This window comes from Stegastes partitus, unplaced genomic scaffold (genome assembly GCF_000690725.1).
Source record: "Stegastes partitus isolate 25-593 unplaced genomic scaffold, Stegastes_partitus-1.0.2 Scaffold1838, whole genome shotgun sequence".
NCBI classification, from domain to species: domain Eukaryota; kingdom Metazoa; phylum Chordata; class Actinopteri; family Pomacentridae; genus Stegastes; species Stegastes partitus.
This window is the reverse complement of record NW_007579569.1, coordinates 7,478-30,709: the sequence shown is the minus strand read 5'-3', so window position 1 is coordinate 30,709 and position 23,232 is coordinate 7,478. Positions and strand designations below refer to the sequence as shown.

Below are 23,232 nucleotides of genomic sequence, written 5' to 3'. Positions count from 1 at the left end.
TAACCCCACCCCCTCACTCCGCCCCAGTATGAAAAAAACACACATACTTAAACACCTTTATATTGAACATTACCTTGAGTTATGCAACACAGACCATGGAAGGCCAAATACCATAGTAGTCTTATCAGTGAAGTCAAACACAGCTGATGTCTCATACAAACGCCTCAACAAGGTCAGTGAGATAAACCCTCATGACCCCACAGCAATACCTGCAGGTTACTGGTCCCTCACCATTGTATACTGTTCTCTTGTTTGTTGTCTGTTTCTCCTTTTCTCTCCCTCTGCCCTGGAGGCAGAAGGTGACCCTCTTCTGTCTTGAAATTACATCGTAAAACACTCTGATAGGATTCATGTTGTGAATTGGCACTACATAAATACAGTTGAATTATAATTTAACTGAATAAATAGTGAAAGCATTTTTAAAAGCCCTTAAAAATAAGCACAAAATAAACTACGTCTACTGGATATTGGAACAAAGTCAGTGTAGACTGATGGATAGATGTGTGGTAAATGAAAGAGTCCTTTAGCTTTATGGACATTTTCACAGCAGATGTTGTGATTTGTCATAGTCAGAAATCCACAAGTTATTATAATAACTAAAATAATAATAATAGGATGAACAATGTGCATGCTCTGTTGAACCGTTCTAACAAGCCATGAGTGTGACATATCATAAACAATAAAAGCAAAACTATTACTAGCTGATGAATTTATTTGAGCAATTAAATCAAAAGAAAAAGGCAAAAGCTCTGATCTCGCCAGCTAGTGGCAGCACTGTCACAACAAATGATCTCATGTATCATACACCATTTTGTGGACATTTTTATTTCTGCTCTTTTTGATTTTTGTAATATATTTTAGATTGACACAATACATCAACCATAAGACTAAGACAAAGAATACTTTGGGTATCACAGCAGGAGTATCTGCCTATTCCACAATGGGGCTTCTAATAATCACATTACATAAAGTTCATAGAATCGGCGCAGTCAAAAAGTTGCACGTAAAGGGAGATGGTAACACCTCTTCCAAAAATCAACCTGATCCTGATGTGGTCGCTCTTAATAGTGGATATTTTCTGGTTTCTTTGCTCCTCTTTTACAGTAAATTGAATATCTTTGGATTGTGGGCAAAACATTTGTAATCTTGGGCTTTGGGAAACAGTGATTACAGTTTCCCCCCATTTTCAATTTTATGGACCAGACTAATCAATTCATCAGGAAAACAATAGAGAGAATAATTAACAATGGTTTCTGTAGCCTCAACAGCAACAGCAGCACTAGTAGAAGCAGCAGCAGCAGTAATGGTAACCTAGTGGTAGTGGCATCAATAGTAGTAGTAGTAGTTGTGTATCAGTGGCAATGTAGTAAAAGTATTAGCAACAGCTGTGGTAGCAGCATCAGTAGTAGTGGTGGGACAGAAGCAGCTGTGGTAAACACAATAAGCACAGTAGCAATGGTGTAAAATACTGAAGTAGAGGGTTTGCAGGTCGACAATAATGCAATAAAAGCATCCTCTTACATCAGCTTTGTTTTGTGTGTACGTATGATGCAGTTCCTCCATCACAGCAGCACCTGTGATAGGAACTGTATGAAGACTCCCTGACCAGCAGACCGATGGTGTGATCCTGGGCGGATGTATTTGACGTTGCTCTCTTTGGTTTCGTTTTCCTGCCGGGAGCCGCACATCTGAGCGCGTGCGCTGCGCACTGCTCGCTCACGCTCACTGTGCGTGACGTCAAACCAGCATGGCGGTCAAGGTGACTTGGGCATCTCTCTCTATGCGATTTTCAAACCTCTACTTTACCGTGTCTGCATGTCTTCTGTGCGTTTTGTCGCGTTGGAGCCGCTGGAGCCAGACTCTGAGATCCTGCCCGGGCAGAGTGTCTCGGATGCGGTGTAACATGACGCCGTAGCATCCCAGGGCTAGCGGCCGCCCGGCGGCGGCTGGCCTTGATGAGACATCCACAACCTCGAAGCTAACCTGCTATCCGACTACTGTGATAAAACCACCACCGCTAGCTTAACTCGCATCTTTTCACGGCAGTCGACTCTTTGTTTGCGCTCATTCTCCGGCGTTTCACTGCTGTAAATGTTAGCATGTCGCTGAAACGGTTTGTGTCCTCTTCACAGGAGTAGTTTGTGCTTTGCTAGCTGGCTACCCGGTAATGTTAGTTTGTGTTTCTGTACAGATTTTGCCTCGTTGGCTTTTTAGACTCTTAGATTAGCTGTCTCGCTTGTTTGTTTGTCGAGGTGTGGTCGTTTAGCTGTGATTGTGTGTCGTTTCTGTCGCAGTGGGTTGTGTCTCCTTGAAGGCAGTGGACGTTTCAAGGAGACATCAACCAAAGAGTAGTTAGTTCATGTTGTGTTCAGTGCAGCGGCTGTAAAACCCGCTCTGATCAACAGCTTTATCTGAATTGTAAAAGCGTGAATTAACTGAAACGCAGAATGTCATAATGTGATTTTATTGTGTGTTGCTGTAGGTGCAATCTACCAAACGTGGGGACCCAAGTGAGCTGAAAACAATCTTCCAGAAGGTAAGACTTCCTCAGACTTCCTCTTAACAGCATCAGCTTTAGATATTGCTTTGGTCAGCTTTCTATTTTGTGTGATCAGATGTAGTTTTGAGTCACCTCTTTAAGAGGAAAACAACACACCCAGGAATGCTTTTATTTGGTGAAAGAGCTTGTAAGCTTGTGTCATGGGGTTTAAATTACAGCATTACCCACAGTTGAAGGTTCAACACAGACTGCCGTTGTTACAGTAAAGCCAATACGACTGTGACTGAACAGCTTGTCATTGAGTTCATTCATCCATTAGCCTAACATTGTGCTTTCTCTGACAGAAGCTGAAGCCAAAACATAATTGCAGTTAATACTTGGGTTGATGTTGAGTCAGCACGAGTAGTAGTCAGTGGAGTGGTTGACTCCGTCCGTTTGGCATGTCATTGGAATGTGTTGGCTGTAGTACTGGCTGCTTTCTGAGCCATCAGATCTTTATTGTGAAGGTCCAGGCTTCCATCGCTGTTTAGGTACAGTTGTTAAGGTTTTACTGCACTGTCTTCAATACAAACTGACACAAGCTTGAACTTGCATGTCCTTGTCCTTCTGTCGGTCAGGGAGCACGGTGTCACACAAGTGCTCATGTTGTGTAAGATTTGCATATCAGGCGAGACTTGGACTGCTTTGTGTTTGGCCATGAGGTGTCATTACAGACTGCAATAAGATTTGGTTAACCTTCACCTTACTCCTCTTCCTACTGCATGTGGTCGTCATGTGCAGCAGCACTTTTAGTACTCTGATACGGGTCAAATATCTCACGCGCTCGAGCCAAAAGCATCGGGAGTCCTGTGCGTGCGAGTGTGAGCTGGTATGATTTTGACATGTCATGCTACAGCTGCAAAACAGACCAGTGACCTTTGTTGTTCAGGTGCAGCATGAATAGCTAGCACAGTGTAGTCCTCATTGATGCAAGAATGCTTTTGTAAACCTCTCTTTTCTTAGTATGAACACTTTTGTTAATTTGTAATAAAGCCAGAGTGGCACTGAGAGAACTTTGATATATATAAATATTCACAGCTTGTGACAGTAGATGTGAACTTGAGCAAAGAGCCTGCAGTATGTAGTGTAGTATTATCATGCTTCACATTTAAACCTTTGACTGCTCAGGATGGGGAAAACGTTCAGGGTTAACAAAGCTGCCGATAAGAGCTAATGTAAAATTTTGCCATTGAGATCGATCAACTCATGGTTGTATGAGTCATACACCCCACCGACACAGATATTTCTTCTTTGGTTCAGGTTAAACCACCTGATTTCTTTGGTGGTTACTTATTTGTATGAAAGGAGAAACTAATGTACTTGTTTATCAAATGAACTCTTGGTGAGTTCATTTAGATTTAAGGGAAAAGAAGCTGGTGTCCTTGAAAGGTTGGGTATCCCTGTTGATGTTATCTTCTGTTTCCTCCAGTATGCCAGTGTAGTGGACAAAGATGGAGAGAAGTTTATGACCCCAGGAGACTTTGTCCAGCGGTACCTTGGACTACACACACAGATTCACCACAACCCCAAAACTGTACAACTCATCGCTGCTGTGGCTGACACCACAAAGGACGGGTACGTACTGACAAAAACTCCATGTACGCATCATCACTGATTGATTAGGTTTAATGCGCCATGTGTGAATCTAAGTAAGATGTAAGTAGCTCCCTTTACAGCTACTTACTGATAAGATAAAACTCCCAGTGAGTCCCAGTTCCCATGCTGTCATAGATACACAAATGACACGCAAGAGACAAATATGTTTTTCTCTTTGCGAGGAATGAACGATTGGGTATCTGTAAGGTGTGTGTAATCTCATTTACTGGTTGGCTTTTTAATTTATACTAAAACACGTCAGTATAATCAATAAGTGCTTGTAATCTTTTTATAACACGAGTGAACGAAATGGTAAAAGCTGTCACTGTGAACAGAAACAATGATTAGGTAGTCTGATGTGGCTCTTTAAGTCATACTGTACGGTCTGACCTTTGCTCCATTCCAAAGCATTTAATGTCATAAATTATGTTTAATGATTTAACTGTACTTTTTCTTCGCAATTGCAGGCTGATCTCATTCCAGGAGTTTCTTGCCTTTGAGTCGGTGTTGTGTGCACCCGACACTCTCTTCATTGTAGCCTTTCAGCTGTTTGACAAGACTGGAACTGGAGCCATTTCCTTCGGTATGGGCTGTTGTGTTTGCAATAAGTTCATGTGACTTCAGTTAAAACTAAGAAAGATCATCAGAATAAAGTTGTTGAAGGAGTTCTTGCATTGAACTGAATCCATCCCTGCTGTGTTTGTGGCGCTATATCATCAGAGCGACTTACATATTTTCCTACTGTGGAGAAAGAATTTCCTAATAAGACATTGTTCACCAGATTACTTCTTAGGCTTAGTCACTACACATGGATGGACTTACATAATCACTTTTATGCTCTGTTTCTTTTTCCCCCCTTCTTACCTCTGCTTACTTTCTTACGTCATACACACAAAGCTTTATGTTATAGCACTGAAATCATTTGAGGTTTGTCCAGAAAATTCACCACAGGTTGTGTTTGTGCTGCAGAGAATGTGCGAGACATCTTCAGCCAGACCACAGTGCACCACCATATTCCCTTCAACTGGGACTGCGAGTTCATCCGTCTGCACTTTGGGCACGACCGCAAGAAAAACCTCAGCTACCTTGAGTTCACCCAGTTCCTGCAGGTACGCGGATCAGCCTGTTTTTTTCTTGCTTTGTGTTTTATTTTTTCTCACAGCAAGTTCTACTTTGTCTATATTTAGACTCAGCCTTGTGGTGTCATGTTTTTTTAGGAGCTGCAGTTGGAGCATGCACGCCAGGCATTCGCCCAAAAGGACAAAGGCAAGAATGGCGTCATCTCTGCCATGGACTTCAGTGACATTATGGCCACCATCAGACACCATATGCTCACACCCTTCGTGGAGGAAAACCTTGTTTCAGTGAGTGTTTAGGGGGTTGTTCATAGTATAATCCAAGGCTAATAGGGGCAGAACATGTATTTATGAAAGCATGGAAACAATATTGAAGTTTTGATCAGTCAAGTGGAAGTATAACCCACTCTGACCTCTGGTGTTACAACAACCTTCACACTCAGCAGAGGTCAAACCCTCATCCACTTAGTAAAGCCTGAAAGTACAACGTGTCACTTTGGATTTGGGCCTGGTGCATTTCTTATTTTGATCATTTTTGCTCAGGTTCGTAGTTTTTCTTCTAATCGCATACTCTCACACTATTGTACCCGGCCTTTTATGACTGTGCTAAATGTGCTGGTTAGCCTCCTGAATGACCTGAGGTTCTTCTCACATAAAGGCAAAGATCCTGTTGCACTGATAGAATGGTTTTTGCGTGCAACTCATTTTTATACACATCTTTTGAAGACCAATGAAACCATTACAACGCCAGCCCAGGTCATAATAATAACAGTGCAGTATTATATGTCAGGTAAAATGAAAGCTGTCCTTTCCCTTTTAGGAAAATGGAGAAAATACGTTTTAAAAACAGTACAGTTTAAATGTACAACCGTCAGTATTGATTCATATTTACAAGTGTCATCTTGGCTTTGTCATTAAGACGAATAAAGAAACAGAACCTGATGTGCGCTGCTCTTCTCCCGCCAGGCTGCAGGTGGCAGTACCTCTCACATGGTCAGCTTCTCTTACTTCAATGCCTTCAACTCCCTCCTGAACAACATGGAGCTGATTCGTAAGATCTACAGCACCCTGGCTGGCTCACGGAAGGACACGCTGGTGACCAAAGGTGCACAGTGACTGTGATGTTGTAGCTTTGCTCCGCAGCCAAGACGATAACACGTGTCGTAAACGTCAGCGTGTTTCTTAATCTGGTATTTCTCTTTCATCTATTTCTCTGCAGAGGAGTTTGTTCATGCTGCCAACAAGTTTGGTCAGATCACTCCCATGGAAATAGACATCTTGTACCAGTTATCAGGCCTACACTCTCCCTCTGGGTAAACACTCCCTCTGCCAAAGTCTGTCACAGAACCTTTCCACACTTAACTTTAGCATGTGCTCTTAACTGATATGCACAGAAGTATTATGATCTGTTTATATGATTGATGTTAATAATTGGGAAATCCATGTGTTCTTAGGCGTCTGAACCTTGCTGACATTGAGAGGATAGCCCCGTTAGAGGAAGGATGTCTGCCTTACCACCTGGTTGAAACTCAGAAGCAGGTAGGATGCTTGTGCATGACGCTTCACTGATGAATAAATCCTGGAACTGACATGAAACTAGATCAGCAGTTAACTGTTTGTAAAATATCATTAAACATCAGAGCTACTTGTTCTTGTATCACACATTCCATATTCATACTGTGAATGCAGGATGTAGTCTTGTAGAAAAAGCAAGAACTATTTATAGTGATGGCATAATTAACATTGTCTAAAGCAGGGGTGTCCAATCCTGGTCCTCGAGGGCCATAATCCTGTATGTTTTAGATGTTTCCCTCTTCCAACGCACCTGATTCAGATGATCAGCTCATCATTAAGCTCTGCAGAAGCCTGATAACGATCCTGATCATTTGAATCAGGTGTGTTGGAAGAGGGAAACATCTAAAACATGCAGGATTGTGGCTCTCGAGGACTAGGATTGGACACCCCTGATCTAAAGTCATCATGCTCACTCGTGTTTTTTCCAACAGACCCATGGAGACAGTTCCAGGCCTGTGTGGCTCCAAGTTGCTGAGTCAGCCTACAGGTTCACCCTGGGCTCCATCGCTGGAGGTGACTTATCCTGTGATCTGAGACGATTACTGTCAGACAGACGTACATCAGCATCTGATATCTAGTGTGAGGAAATCTATTCAGTCTGTGTTTGCGTGTGTTCGTGCAGCCACGGGAGCGACGGCAGTGTACCCCATCGACTTGGTGAAGACTCGTATGCAGAACCAGAGATCCACAGGCTCCTTTGTTGGAGAGCTGATGTACAAGAACAGCTTTGACTGTGCTAAGAAGGTGCTTCGCTACGAGGGCTTCTTTGGCTTCTACAGAGGTGGGCAGAGCTCTAAAATGCTACCAGTATTATTCACCTGTCTGTATTCCAAACACCAGTGATTCAGTTTTTAGTGTCCTGTATGTTGTTCTTGCTGAGTCATGTTTTCTCACCATTATTTTTATACCATTTATGTCTTTAACACTTTGTTCATTTCGCTGAAAATAATCTTTTATCTCCAACTTCAGGAGCCTAATGTAACATTTAGAGTATTTTACAATTTGTACTTGAGCCGTTTTGTGACAGATTAAACGCTGTCTGTGCTTCTATGTCTAGTAACAGCAGAAATCTCATTGCTCAGTCTTATTCATTGTGATCCACCTTTATACGTGTGTTCTTGCTTTCCTCTTTCAAATTCTCACCTTTCATATCTTTAGGAAGAGCCCCATCTGTCTGTGTTTTCCATCGTCTTATTTTTAGTCTTATTTCCTTTCGATCTCTCTTCTCATGCTTCTGTTTGCTCTGCATTGTGAATGAAACAAGATTTTCCTGTAACTCAATCCAATCTCCCTTGATGACAGGTCTGGTTCCTCAGCTCATAGGTGTGGCGCCTGAGAAGGCTATCAAACTCACAGTGAGTACCTGTCCCCAAAAACACGATGCATAATCCTCCCCCATTTAATTTGAACTCTGCATACATACCTACTGTGCTAAATACACAGAAAATAAAATTCAATGAATTAAAACAAGAAAAAGCAAAAGGGATTAGTCCAAAAGGCTGAATTTTATGTGGTTTCAACCATCCAAGTGCACAGTGATCATCATGTGCTCTGTTGCCACTCTGGCCAGCACAAGCAGCTCCTGTGTTCGCCATCCTAATTCAAAGTAGTCGTTTTTGTCTTCAGTGGCTCCGTCAGTCTCTCCCTGCTTGACATGCAAAATAATACATTTAGCCGTTACCATGTTTGAACGATCTATAGATTAATATTTCAAAAAATGTGTGAGGAGGGAGAGCTGGAGCTGCTCTCAGATGTAGGCATTGATATGCTAACTGCTAACAGTGAAGAAGCAAAAGGACCACTTTCTATCACAGTCTGCATTGACGCAGTAGCCATGGTTGTGGTGTGAGAGGATTGCTATGCTATTGGGGTGTTTTGTGGTCCAGCCATTGCAGGCAGCTCTCAGCTTGTTACCAGGTCAACATAGTTTAAAACTTTAAAGTGGCCACTGGCACACAAAACCTACAGAGGCTGATGCATTACTCCCCATGTCTTTGTAGCATTTAGATTGGAGCAGTGGCTAAAACAGTAAAGGGTAAAATGAAGTTCAACACCACCGATAAAATAGTGAAAAAGGGACTCTGTTTGGTAACTACATTGAAATTCCAGATCTTGCTAATGACAAACGACTTGAATGTGACTTCAAACTGTGCCAATGACAAAGTCTGTGTCCAGTTCATAGGAATATCAGACAACCTTTGGGAAAAGATTGGCGGCAAAATGAATATATTTTTCAAATATTTTGCGAGATTGAGACTTTGTCGATCAACATCAGTATAAAGCTAGGGTATGAAAATTAAGGCAACTTTTCATCAACATGCAACCTTGATTTATGCCACGCTGTATCCCAAAAAAAAGGGTGTTATCTCATCAAGTTAGTCTGGAGTGTGAGTAGGACCAAACCTAAAGCAATGTAAAAGGATTAGCTCTAAGTATTGTGTGAGGGCAGCTCCAGAAAAGTAAATCAATTTTATTTTCAGCCGACACTGAATTCTCTTTCGCCCTCATACCTGCTTGTGTTTTTCTGTCCCACAGGTGAATGACTTTGTAAGAGACAAATTCACCGAAAAAGACAACACGATTCCTTTATTTGCTGAGATTTTGGCTGGTGGCTGTGTAAGTATCAGGTCCCAAACACTTTTGTTTTCCCATCTATCTGTTTGTGAATGCATCGAAGAACACTGTAAACACATTTAGATAACGTTTAAAATACCCAAGGGTGTCCTTCCGTAATTTGTGAATGCCTTAAACAGTAACTTGTGCATGTAGACTTTTTATTTGTTGCATTAACTTGCCTGCAGATGTCCAACTGACATTACTAACAGTGGAGGCAATGCTAAATTGCATCCAGAGCAAAATTCTCAATGTCCAATGCAACATGTTTTTTTTTTCTGTTTTTGTGTTTGATAGCGTTGTTCATCCTTACACACATTGGCCCAGCACTCCTTACCGTCCGAGGAAATGGCAAAGTAAATGATTGATCAGGATTTAATTATTACTTTTGATACTTTACATGAGCAAGACTTGGTTCCCACCCCTGAGCTGCACACATGTGACATGCAGGAACAAGATGTTTTATTTTTTTTTCTTTAATTTTAAACACGTGTGTGATCAAGCGTCACTTCTCCCCATTTATCCAGGCTGGAGGCTCTCAGGTGATCTTTACCAACCCACTGGAGATTGTGAAGATTCGCCTGCAGGTAGCAGGCGAGATCACCACCGGACCTCGAGTCAGTGCGCTCAATGTGGTCCGTGACCTGGGCTTCTTCGGCCTGTACAAGGTAATGCGCCTTAAACTGGACCACATTCTCCTCTCAGGCTGGTCAGTCAACATTGCAAGAGAAGTAAAAGTATTAGTGCAAAGAGCATGTTTTTTGTGACAGTTGGAGCTCTGTTTGTGTCTCAGTCTGATATTTATGCACAGTTTCACTTTGCCTCACTCTTTTCCTTTCTGTTCTTTCTGTGTCTGTCTAGGGTGCTAAAGCTTGTTTCCTAAGGGACATCCCCTTCTCAGCCATCTATTTCCCCGTGTATGCTCACACTAAGGGTTTGATGGCTGATGATCAAGGCAGGCTGGGGCCTCTGCAGCTTCTTACTGCTGGAGCGATTGCAGGTAACCTCAGATGGTGACTCTTAACTGCAGGAGTCAGTCAGTGGTCAGTCATAACATGATCCCTGTGTGTACTATCAAGTTGACACTACGGCTTCAGGCGAAGTTAAAAATCACAAATAAACAGGCTGGTTGTTATTAATTAATATTGACTGCTTGTTTCCCCTGAAATCATACAGACCATATTTTACATGGGTTTCAAGTAAGTTTCCTCAGACTTCTTTTTAACTCTCCTTCCCAGGTATCCCTGCGGCCTCCCTTGTGACGCCTGCTGATGTCATCAAGACGCGTCTGCAGGTTGCAGCGAGGGCAGGACAGACGACTTACACAGGAGTCGTCGATTGCTTCAGGAAGATCATGAGAGAGGAAGGCTTCAGGGCTTTGTGGAAGGGAGCTGGAGGTGTGTGTGTGTGTGTGTGTGTGTGTGTGTGTACAGCTGGACCAACAGTGTGTTCAAAGTGTTTTCACATTTAAACCATGATGAACTGTGTTTGTCTTTTCTCCAGCTCGTATGTGCCGATCCTCTCCTCAGTTCGGTGTGACTCTGGTGACTTATGAACTGTTGCAGCAGTGGTTCTACGTTGACTTTGGAGGACAGTAAGTTCATCTTTTCTTATCAACAGAGAAGCAGTACAATCACTTTTAGCTACATTTACTTTTAAGTTGTTGAGGCAGCTGGAAAGGAGACATGGAGGAAGACATGCACATGTGAGGACAATGGACTTACAAAGGATAAGCAAATGTAACGTCTATACTTAGTAGACTAACACAAAAGCAGCATCTTGACAAGCTGAAGTACTGTCGTATTTTATGTCATGAATCCTCAAAGCGCTTCATCACACCCTCAAAGCATCCCAGCACTGTCCTGATAACATGATAAAAGGACCTAAAACATCTTTGAACGTATGAGGACACTTAACACTGTTTATATGTCTTTACATTTGGTAACAAAATGTCTGAGCAAAAGACATTTATTTTAAAGCACAAACAAAATGGTACGTCTATACTTGGACTGCTCAAAAAGAAGACAAAAAGGTATTTGAAGGCCCAATAGTGGTTTCATGTTTGTTATATTTTAGTTTGCCACCTTTTAACTTGCAGATCTCCTTTAAAGTACGGCAGCAAAGTCCCACCACAGAGTTTATGTGTTTGAGTCTGAAATAAACCAGTTCCTGGTAAAGTCGTAGTGAAAGTTTTCCTTATATTTCAGCCATCAATGCTTTAATTTCATTCACTCTAGAGTATCAACGAGCTCATAAATATTCTTTCAGCACGCAGCTTTGGATCATAATCTTGCTGAAAGATCCACTGCTGTTGCTTGAAGAGCTTTTTTTCTTTTTACTGATTCCTTTAAGTTTTCCTGTTAACTTTAGAATTCATCATTCCTTCAATACAAGAAATTCTCCACAGAAACTGTCAAATTCTCCTTGATCTCTGAAGTGATCCTTGCTGCTGCATGTTTGCCTCTAGCAAAAGAACCACAGTTGCAGTTCTCATGAACAGTGAACATATTCCACTAACTTAGTCCATCAGAAATCAGAAAATGTCCAAATAATGTTAGAGTGGTATGTTCAGGTTGTCTCAGGCGACCACTTTTGTCTAACAGTTTCCTCATGAAAGTTTTCTGAGAGTTCATCTGTCCAAATATTGTTAGGGACCACTGAACATCTTAACATACTTTTCTATAAATGCTGAAAACAAAATATCCCTTTACTTATATATGAAAACAGCCGGCATGTTTGCGCATTGATCATTTCTCTCCTCTTTGCAGTCGTCCGTCAGGATCCGGTCCTCCACCCAAGTCTCGCATCTCAGAGCTTCCTCCCATCAACGCAGACCACGTCGGAGGCTACCGCCTGGCTGCAGCTACCTTTGCCGGAGTGGAGAACAAGTTTGGCCTCCACCTGCCCAAATTCAAGTCCTCCGGCGTGGTTTCCATACATCACCCGGAGCCACCAACTGCCACGCCAGCTCAGGCGCCATAGAGCTCTAAATCTAAATATCACTTTGCCATCCCTCTCCACCACTACCAGGAGCCAGACACTTAGATAGACACACAAACAAACAAAGCACACAGTTGACACACTCTCCACACACACACAAAAAACGGGGCCATTAGCTTAGCAGCAGACAACACCAGCTCTGTCGGGGGGTGTGCTCCATTGGTCGGCAGCCAGCCGTGGAGGTGGAGAGCTGGCTGCAGCTACGTACAACAGAGCAGACGGCGACGGGACCAGAGCGCTGACTGTGTTGCATCTTCAGTGGCTGTACGCTCCTGGCAACTCCATCCTTTTTGTGTTCTTATCTCCAGCATTTGTATAAAACTGGGCCTTGGGCACTCCTCTCTCTCTCTCTCATGAGTAGCTGATATGATTTATATTCTGTTTTCCGTCTGATACTCAGTACGAGTTGGACTTCTCTTATTGGACAGCGGGCATAGAAAATATTAGATTGATCTGCACGGTGTGTGGGGCTTTATTCTCGATCCCTCCTCACTACGGAGGCTACATACTGTACATATTGTATAACTGTACTGAGCAAGTGTTACAAGACGAAGCTCTGTAACATCCAGTCAGCATCATTACACAGTAACTGTAATGTGATGGCAACATGGGGCCTTTGGTCCCGGTCTCGGAGAATCACTCTTACTGATGTACAGAACTTTTCAATTAAGTGTTTTCTTGATAAAACAAGAATCATGAGCAGAGAATTAGGTATTAATAAATTAAATGTATCTCAAACCAGTCATTGTATTTTAATTAAATAAATCATCCATATGGTTTTAATTTTACCAATATCTCTTGAGTTTTATTCCAATGGGAAAGTGCAACCGGTAACAGAAGAATACAGTACAATCAGTCTACAGAATACTGATCTTGTTACATCAAATGTGGTTGCTGTTGTGCATTTTTTTTTCTTTTTTAATTAGCTTATTTTAAACATTGACTTTTCTACTAGCTTGGTGAGGTTGGATGTTGCATCATGGACGGAATGGAAAAAACAAAAATCAATTTAGGTTCTAAAAATGGTTTCCAACCTCAGATTTACAACTTGGTGTAGTTTATTTTGATCCTCTTAAAGAGAACAAGCCAGGGAACTGTTTCTACTTCTTACACAGATACAGAGTATGAAACAATAACCTTTGGTACTGAAAAAAAAAAACAATTGAACTGTACTAGTGTGGATAAATTCAAACCAAGTAATGCGTTTTAACTGGTTAAAAAGCTTGTAGTGCTAAAGTTCAGGACTGTACTATTCAAGCATTTAGTACAAAGCAGCATTTTTTTTTTTCTTTTGAAACGATACACAAAATATTTAAATAAATGCAACCACCATAATAAATATTAAATATTGCAGTGGTTAAAACGTAAGAACGACACACTTCTGCACAGGCCAGATTGTGCATGTCCAAGCACATTAGCTGTTTGTCATCAAATTCAAGTGTTGCTGAAGATATAAAGGATCTGATAGTGAGATGTCAGCTTTTCTTTTCTCTCTCTTTTTTTTTTTTCACCCTGTTTAAAGAGGTCGTCAGCCGTGCACAAGCGTGTCTGGAAAATATTAAAACATGTAAAAACACTCAAATGGTAATAAAAAGGTGCGGGTACAAAGGTTTGCATATTTAAAAAAAGGGCTGAGTTGGTTGAGGCCTCAGGAGAAGAGCAGTTTCTGGAGCCCTGAGGATGTTATCAAAGCTAGAAGTTCAGAGTGGACAGCCACCATCTATGCTGAAAATCACCTTCTTGTATCCCACTAAGTCGACCTTTCAACACCTTAACTATTGTTTCTGTACAACTACTGCTACACGTAACGCTGAGTGTCCCTACAAATCTATAACCTTTTAAAGACACCTAAAAACACATCTAAAACTTGTCTAAAGCTGTCCTCCCTATCCATTCTAGCTCTGCACATCTCCTCAGGCCAGTTTATAGAAGGTGGAAAAGCTGAAAGCCAGAGAGCAGACGGAGCAACTCCCCTGATAGTGTCATGTAATGTGCCATAGGTGTGTAGTGTATTGGAAAGAAACATATGAAGATTTGTTGGGGCGGAGGGCTGTAGCATCAGACGTTGGCCAGTTCCTCCGCTTCATCTCGGTTCTCGTTGATCTCAGCCAGCGTCCTGACGAAACGCGTCCACTCGTCGGCCTTGGGCACGCAGATTTGCTGCAAGAGGACAAGAAACAACACAGCGTGTTGAGCAAGAAGCACAGAAATAACCAAAAACAATTAATAGTGCCACAAGAGGGGCAGACGTCTCACCTCTCCTACGTCGTAGACCTGCACCTGTCCCTCAGAGTCACCGGTGGCAATCTCCTTCCCAGTGTGAGACCATCTCACACGGTTCAGTGCTGGAGCTCCTTCCACACACACGCTGGCAGTGGGAACCTAGAATTAACACATAAGCTTTAAAAAAAAGCAGAAGCACAGATGATCATGACTAAACCCCAGTCTGCACCCTGAAGCCTGAGCACTAAACCCTCACAGACTTGACTAAGATACTGATTGCAGTTCTGAAGTGTGTGACGGCTCGAAATGGGACACACTGTCACACACACTGCTTGGAAACAATGCATCACCTTTAAAAAAAAAAAAAAAAGTGAATTTGGACATGTGTTTCTCTTCGTTTAAACTGCTTGGTCAGTTGCTCACTCTGTGTGTGTGGGGGGGACATTACAGTGTTTATACATTCCAGCAAACTACAAAAAGTCAGGAAAACCACAACATCTGCAATCCTGTGTAGATGTTGGAGTGAAAACTGTGCAGTGAAACTACTCTACAAATATGCAATATATATCACCACAAGAGCGAGCAGCCAGATGCTGTCAGTTACGGATAAACTTCCTGGCAGATTTGTTTGCTCCACCATCCTTGCTTGGTGTCAGGGACAGGACAACCATGTTTGTACATCACCAGTTTCGATATAAACTATGGGCAAGTCTCGAAAAAAGGAAATCTGCAGATGTGTGGGCTCACAGAAAAGAAAAAAAGACAAATCATAGTGCTGAAAAGTCTGAATCAGCGCTCATGTACTTAGCGGGAACGTCTCTCATGTAAGTGTGGAGACTGGGATTGGGCTCCAGTGTACTGCGTGATCACTGTGCATTTCTATGTAAAATCTGACGGCTTGCAAAGTGATAACAGCTCATATTATTGCCATGATTTCTGTGCATGTGCGTACTTCAGTATCATTGTTGAGGTTCCACAGGTCCAGGCGTCCAGACAGGTCCACGCAAGCAAACAGGGCAGGGTGAGTTGGAGACCACATCGAATCATAGACGTAATCACAGCTGTCCTCGAATGAGTACAGTGGACGGGTACTCTACAGGGGGAGAAAGATGGATTTATGTTAAGAAGCTGGACTAATAGTGCTTCTCATACTACAATAGTCTTTCAGTGTGTGTGTCTCACTTTTGTGCTCCAGAGTTTGACGGTCCAATCAAAAGAGGAGGAAATGAAGAGGTGAGAGAAATCAACAGGTCCTCCAGCACTGTGGCAGCTCAGCCCAGTCACTGGGCCATGGTGGCCTTCGAACACCTCAGTGATGCCTGCCTTACTGTAACACACACAAGACAGCTATGTCAACCTCTGCTACCTTTATTCTGCAGCAGCTAGCTAACATCCTTCCTTGACGAAACCAGAAAGACATAAGTTGCTCATGAGGTCCAAGCTCACTCACCTGCCGTGGCGACAGGCGGTGTAGACAGAGCCATCCTCGCTCCCCACCACAAAGTTGTTGACATCGCCCAGAGGAAACGCCATGGAGGTGACAGCCACCGCCTTGCTCTGTTTGAACACCAGCTCCAGACTGTCCTGCAGGGGAAAAAAAAACCACACCAAGCCTCAGCTAGACAAAACAACTGTTAAATCGAACAGCATGTCTGCAATCATCCATACGAGCTCAGCGTACCTGTGGCTGGGAGAGCATGTCAAGGCTCCAGGAGCACATCTTCCCGTCGGTGGAAATGCTGATCAGGTTGTTGGCGTTTTGGGTTCCTACCACGTTCACACAGTAGACAGGGTGCTGGGCAGAACAGAGACCAGTTACTTAGCCAACACTGAAAAAAAAATTCAGCCACAGAAGGAAAAGATGCACAGAAAAGTGAGCGTTTCAGTGGATTACTGTGTGAGCAGCTGCAGACAGGGGAGTTCTCTGAACAGGGGTGCGCTTGTTGCTCCTGTTGTCCCATAAGACTATCTGCCCCGAGTACGTCCCGCCCACCACCAGGTTGGGGTGAAACTTTGCAAACCCAGCAGACATCACCTCAGACTGGAGAAAGACAAAAACAAACCTTGAATATTTGTTTGTTCCACATAGAATCAGAAAAAATATCTGAGAGGCTCGCAGAGCTACGGCAGGTGAAGGCTCCTCTTACCTGGCAGTGGAAGATGTACTCAGGTGTGGCCTTCTTATACTTCATGTTCCAGACCAACGCCACACCATCAGGCTCATGTGGAGCGTCCTCGTTGTTGTTATACGAGGCCACAAGCAGCTCTGGATACTGAGAGGAACATAGCAGCCAATATTTGGTTCAAGTGGTGCTTTGCAAGATTCATTCAAGAGAATGAGTCTATTTGGTATTTAAAGTTTGTCTTTAGTGCAAACATAAAGGCACAGACACTTACATGTGGGTAGAAGCAAGGCCTGAACTGAAATCCCTAAAAGGAGAGTTGTTTAAGATAAACCCCTCTTACCTGAGGAGACCAGTCGAGACAGGTGACCACTCTGTTTTTAGTCCAGCGCTCATCTGCAAACTGTCTGTTCAGAACCAGCTTTGCACCGGCCTGCAAGTCACTGGAAGAGACGGAAAACACACGAGTCAGTTTTGTCAGTGCATTCATTTGTGACTTTATTTCTATCGACAGCATTTCTATACTGATTTATTTATTTTTTTGTCATGTGCCTCACCCCTCCTTGTCCTCTAGATCTCTCCCGCTGTAGTCGAAGCAGACGTCCACATGCTCAGCCAGAGCTCTCTCCACAATTCTGCTGCCGCGCTCGAAAAACGACAAGAACTCATCAGAGTGCAGGACCTGCAGCTTCTCCTCTTCTGTCAGCTCCTTGGGGGTGTCTGTGCACAGATAACTCAGTGTCAGAGAGAAAAGAATGCAAGAAAGCACCCTGCTGCCACCACAGATACTTTTCTCCTGTGCAGCATTTGAAGAATAGAAAACACAATAAAAGTGGGGGTATAAACGATTTTTTTCTATTTAGCAGCAATAGAAAGCACAGCTGTTTTTCTACCACAAAACAACTAGGACATTAACAGCCACCTCATGCTATAAAAGTTTAAACAGACTTCTATCCTTACCTTCATCCTGCTGTTCACCCTGTTCATCTTTCTCCTCCTGGGTGTCGTCTGACTGTGGGGGAGCAGTTATCTCCTCATCCTCTTCCTCATCTGGAACGCGCACAGAAGCATATTGAATTTAGTTTATACTCAGTTTTGATTCAGCAAGGGTGAAAGGTCGGGAAAAGGATGTTTGTTTGTTTGTTTACCTGCTTTTTGATCAGTGTGTGTCAGTGCCTCTGTGGGTGTCTGTGTTTCTTTAGAGTAGGACACCATTTCTTTGGGGACAAAATCCACTTGGGTCACTTTGGACATGGCGAGTCTCACGGCTCCACGTCTACACATACACACCATCGTGGAAATAAGCAGACGCGTGCACAGTTTTGCAGCTTGAAACAGAACTGAATGCAAATTTCCAATGTATAAACATAAATAATGATGTACAGACATATTATTAACACATTTGGACAAATCTAAGATGAAACCACAAAAAAACTGATCAAAGTTGGAAGACAAGCTAAAGGAGAGAGGAGGAGCAGTACCCCATCAGCTCAGAGTCGGAGTGGAGTTGCAGAGTAGAGGGGTCAGGATCCCAATGCAATGTCCTTTATACAGCCAAACCACCAGATGGTGTTAGTAAGAGAAAGACAGGACAGAGAAAAAGAAAGAGGAAAACAAGAGGATGAAATTAAACACAGGAGACAGGCAAAAGGTGAACCACATAAGAGATGGTAAAGATGGGAAATACAGCAAAAAGAGAGGCAAGAAAGACACGGAGAGAAGAACGCAGTGCGTGTTAATTGAGAAACATCAGCGTGCCGGTGAAAAGGCAAAGAGTAGACAGGTCAGAATTCATCAAAGTATAATTACCATGTTAATGCACACACACTTAGCATGCAGGTATCTGACTAAATCACATAAAAATGGCCTAAACACAACCAATCCTCAACTCTCTCAGTGTCTGGCACACACTCACAGACCTTGGTCCTGCGTTTCCATCCCCAGAATCTTGGCTTCCTGCATCGCTGCCCACTGATTTGTTGGAGGGAGACATGGGGGCAGGGACTAGGTAGTGAAACAGACACGTATCTTCTGTTACTACCCTCAGGGGCTGAGCTGTGAACATGTGTGTTTGTCAGTGCGTAAGTGATGGGTGAGTGAGTGAGGAAGGGAAACAGTAAGTGAGTGAGTACGGGAGGAAGTGAGGTACGGAAGAAGTGTGTGAATGAGTTTGCATGCAGTAAGGAGGACAAAACACAGAAGGACAGACAGAGGGGAGAGAAGAGAGAATGAAAATAAATGGCAGGCAGGTTTTAGGTGTCATGCACATAACATGTAAAAATGTTCACATATTGTGTTTGGGGATAGTCATGAGAGTGAAACCAAGCTAGACTAGAACGTTAAAAGAGACTTTTGTAAATGCTGCAGTTCCATCAAGCACATGAGCAGAAAATTATGGGAGATAAGTGAGGAGGGGGGGAGTGAAAAGTCAAAATAGAAACATGCTAGCGCTGTGTTTACCGTGGGGTATGTCAGGGGTGATGCCAACACTCTGCAGCAGAGCTTCTGCCTCCCTCCTCTTCCTCTCTAGATCAGAGTCTTCATGGCCACCAGAAGATCCACCGCCTGCCTCGACTCCACGTTTTGAGTCTCCCTACAGAGCACATACAACTTCAGTCTGACAGCATCTTACAATGGGGATAAAAACTGCTGCACTGCCTCACAGTTTTATTTCTGTGAAAACAGCTAGAAATTGAAATTATAGTTTCTATCGCATACATCCTTCTTTTTCTTCTCCTCTTCTTTTCTCTTCTTCTCCTCTCGAATCTGGGCGATCCGTTGTTTCTTCCGCTCCAGTTCAGCCTTCAGCTCACTCTTGTCAGACATACTGCAGGAGGGACAAGGTTGTTACTGAACAGTGAAGAGCCCTCACCTGAAACCTCAACAAATAACTTCATCCCTTGCTCCTGTTTCTATTCCTTTTTTTGGTGTTTTAAGTATGAGTTCATTCACTTTATTTACTCAGGAGCAACACTGACGGTAACCTTCAAATAAATGACTGCAAATAAATACTACACTTACAGAGTTTTAAGGAGGTCTAAACTAAAAGATATTTTCACTACGAATGAATTTGCCAGTTCAACCATTTCTGTACTCTGGTTTAACATGACCTCTGACCTTAATGTAAAGCAAGAGCCAGGGGAAAATGCACAAAGCTTCCTTAAAATATCACATTGTAATAACTGTTATCACTTTAATGTTACAATTGAGATCTATGTACAACATAGAAAAAACTATGAACCAGTCTTGTGCGAAGATGTTCTTTTATGCTGAGGCTAATGGTAAAACCACATAATATACACACACACACACACACACACACACACACATATATATATATATAAACACATACTTAAGGTGAAATTATGAATGAACTGATTAGTTGCATGACAGAAAATAAACAAAAACTATTTAGAAAACAACTTAAATGAAGCAAAACACAAAATCATTCCCAGTTTTTAGTCTTTCAAATGCAAATGTTTCCTGTTGTATTATCACACATTGTAATAAACTAAAAATCTTTGAGTTTTAAACTGTTTGCTGGATAAAGGAAGCAAAGCTTTATCATAGAAGGTCTTTTTTTTTTTTTTTTTTTAATGTTGTTTTAAACATGTAGAATCACATCATTTGTTTTGACATTTTTAACAGGGCTGTCGCGATTAGTCCACATTATCTGACCTTGGGGCTGAAAATGTGTTTAATTCAATTCATTGAACATATTGTATTTATTTATTGTAATTTACTTGACTTTTTGCAGAAAACAGACCCAAAACCAAAAGGTGAATCTGGTCACACATATGCCTGCATGATAAGTGAGTTCTTGCAATGTTTTTTTGTGTTATTTTGTTCCTATTTTGATGGTCATTTCTTGGAAAATTATTTTTAAAAAAGAAAAGAAAAGAACCCATAAACCCAGAAAGGCCTGCACAAAATGACACAATTGCTCCTAATCACTACATTTACAGAGACAAGGGGTTTGCTCAGAACAAAAAAAAAACATACTATTATGTGTAGTGCGAGTTATCTGTAGTTACATACAAATATCTCATAATTCTCTTCTTAGTTTTTTTCTCCCTCTTTTAACAACTGTTACAGTGAAATGAAATGAAAAAAGAACAGCTATGCTTGAAAGCGTACGATCAATAATTGTTCAAAATGTGTGTGTATGTGTTGTTGTTGGGGGGGTTGTATTTTTCTTTCATTGAAGTATTAATAATTTTTTTTTTTAAGTTTTGTTTTGTTTTTCTCAGATTCACTGTGTCATTTTTGTGTCAGCCCCAGTCACTGATCAGGTAGGGTCAGAAATAAACTTTAAGACACAGGGAGCCACAGCAGAGCCACACCTGGTTAAATGCAAAAGCTTCCAGGTGCAAAAGTATGCCAGTGACATGTCAGTGGAATCAATAAACATTAGCTGTGCAATTATTTCTGACCTAGAAACAGCTCTTTTCAGTCTGTAAACTTCCCATATCAGTGCTGCACTTTTGCTGTTTGAACTTGTGCAGAATCACACAGTAGGTAGCCGTGGGCCTGTCACACTGGAAACATGTGAACAGCAGCCAGCTATTCATAACAATGTCCTCTTTATCTGTTTTCTCCGTTATGTCACAGATGCTGTATTACTGCACGTATATGCTGAATAGACGCTATAAGGAGAAGAGGCAACTATAACTCCTTCAACTGTAAGTTATCCTACAAATAAATACGATTAGACTTAGAAATCTAAAAAAGTCATAGCAAGCAGCGTTTTAATAATAGTATATCTAATAATAAAACACACAAACTGAGGCAATAATTCTGCTATTGGTTTCGTGGGTGTCCACAACCGAGATGCCCAACACCTCTCCACCCACTGTCATAACAACTGCAGACAAAAAAATTAAAAAATAAAACTAGCTACCGTGCTCATTTCAACATCACTAATCGCTAGCTCGGTTTACTCTACAACGCGCTATTGTTTTCTGTGCAGCTCGGGATTTGTCAAACGTGTTTATAATCTAATTAGCGGCTCCACTCAGGTCCGACAGCTAGCTTAGCGTTAGCATGCTAATCTCCATGGCAGCCGGCGGGCCTACAATAACTGACTAACGGTAGCATCGCAAACCAACGCCCGAGCGCTCCTGCTTCGTGTCCGCAAACAAGCGAGAAAGCCACGCAGTTTAATAAATGTAGAATTAAATACCTGCTGATAGAAGTTAGATTTAAAGTAGTCAGCTGACAAAAGAATCCACTTTCGTGAACCTTAATGCCGAAGACAGATGATGGGGAGGGGGGGACTGATGATGCTGGAAGAGACAGGAGTTTGCGGCGCTCTTCTTCTTCGGTGGTTGGCCACAACACCAGCGAAGAAGAAGAGCGTTACCGCACCCTGCTGGAGGACTTACACTGACCTTCTCGGGATTTAATGTGTACCCTGAATTGTGAAGAAGTGAAAATGAAATACTGATATAATACTATATAAATATATTTTAATATATTAAGCAGATCGTTGTAGGTCAAATAGCCGATATTTAAATATCTAATTTAATATCTAAATTAATAACTGTACTGATTTGCACCTTACTTATGCAGTTATTGATATTTTTCTACCTACTTGTTTCTGTATATTCTGTGTATAGTCTGTTTATATGCTGCTGGTTGCTTGAATTTCCCTCGGAATTTATAAAGTATGAAAAGAAAGAAAGAAAAGAAAGAAATAGAAATAGTTTTATCATTTGCTTATGCGGACATGACATAGAAGTACATGATAGTTCATACATCATACAATAAGCTTTTTTATGTAATCCTTGGTTGATTTAAAATCTGGAATGGTTTCTAAAGTTATGCCATTTTATTGTTTATAAAGCTCATAAAATAACTAAAATTTAACGTACATGATATCTAAGACACTTGTGTCAAAAGGATCCTTGTTCTTATATGCTGTCCATTTAGCCTGTTGTCTCTTTGTTCTCGCTGCAGGTCTTGGGTCAGCCTTGCATTGTGCAGCAGCTTGTACCACTTGTTTTCAGAACTCTTCAAAGTAGGTTTCATCTCACACAGCTTTAACTAAAATCACAGCTAAATCTAAGTCTCACACTTTAAATAATACATTTTTAAAAAGATTAATTATTTATCTATATTAAAAAAACATTACCTATACATTTTTCATTGTCAATAACATGAAAACTTTGATCAGTGTGAACATTTTCTGGTTGCACAGAACTACTTGGTTGTATGTGGTTGAACAGGGGGTTGTTTGTGCTGGTAAATGCATCTGTAAGGGAACAACAACCAAAGAAATGGCTTCAAAAAGGTTCTGCCAGAAAAATAGGAGCTCTCAGATGCAGATCCAGTTCTGTGAGTGTGTGTGCAGCCCTTTAACAGGCTTCATTATTGATGGTGTGTGGTGGCAGGCTTAGTCTAATGTGTCCTGGCCGCACCAGGCCACTGCTTAGCTCCCCCTTGGAGTCAAATGAATAATGAATTCTGAACAACAATATTAATGTCA

At 41.9% G+C, this 23,232-nt stretch overlaps 2 protein-coding genes across 5 annotated transcripts; one reads left to right on the top strand and one right to left on the bottom strand.

Annotated features, from left to right (window-relative positions):
* The first annotated feature begins 1,674 nt into the window (after window positions 1-1,674).
* Window positions 1,675-13,187, top strand: LOC103372818 (calcium-binding mitochondrial carrier protein Aralar1-like). The gene is made up of 18 exons (XM_008302556.1): window positions 1,675-1,759; window positions 2,483-2,536; window positions 3,969-4,114; window positions 4,603-4,718; window positions 5,105-5,244; window positions 5,353-5,499; window positions 6,178-6,316; window positions 6,431-6,524; window positions 6,666-6,750; window positions 7,218-7,299; window positions 7,409-7,567; window positions 8,089-8,141; window positions 9,322-9,402; window positions 9,927-10,067; window positions 10,261-10,399; window positions 10,638-10,796; window positions 10,903-10,993; window positions 12,168-13,187. Exons 1-18 carry the CDS (start codon window positions 1,748-1,750, stop codon window positions 12,379-12,381), a joined length of 2,052 nt encoding a protein of 683 aa, XP_008300778.1. The 5' UTR covers window positions 1,675-1,747; the 3' UTR covers window positions 12,382-13,187.
* LOC103372819 (cytoplasmic dynein 1 intermediate chain 2-like) lies at window positions 13,183-22,056 on the bottom strand. 4 transcript variants are annotated; one of them, XM_008302557.1, is made up of 17 exons: window positions 21,928-22,056; window positions 19,464-19,572; window positions 19,206-19,338; window positions 18,665-18,800; window positions 18,227-18,289; window positions 17,894-18,021; window positions 17,706-17,795; window positions 17,303-17,465; window positions 17,089-17,188; window positions 16,770-16,895; window positions 16,517-16,663; window positions 16,304-16,417; window positions 16,073-16,206; window positions 15,805-15,949; window positions 15,575-15,715; window positions 14,656-14,781; window positions 13,183-14,559 (listed from the first exon to the last, which is right to left on the bottom strand). In XM_008302557.1, the coding sequence occupies exons 2-17, from the start codon at window positions 19,569-19,571 to the stop codon at window positions 14,458-14,460; spliced, it is 1,956 nt and encodes a 651-aa protein (XP_008300779.1). In that variant the 5' UTR covers window position 19,572; window positions 21,928-22,056; the 3' UTR covers window positions 13,183-14,457. The 4 variants fall into 4 exon arrangements, with proteins under 4 accessions (XP_008300779.1, XP_008300780.1, XP_008300781.1 ...); XM_008302558.1 differs by having other exon boundaries at window positions 18,665-18,749; XM_008302559.1 differs by lacking the exon at window positions 18,227-18,289.
* Between the last annotated feature and the right edge of the window lie 1,176 nt (window positions 22,057-23,232).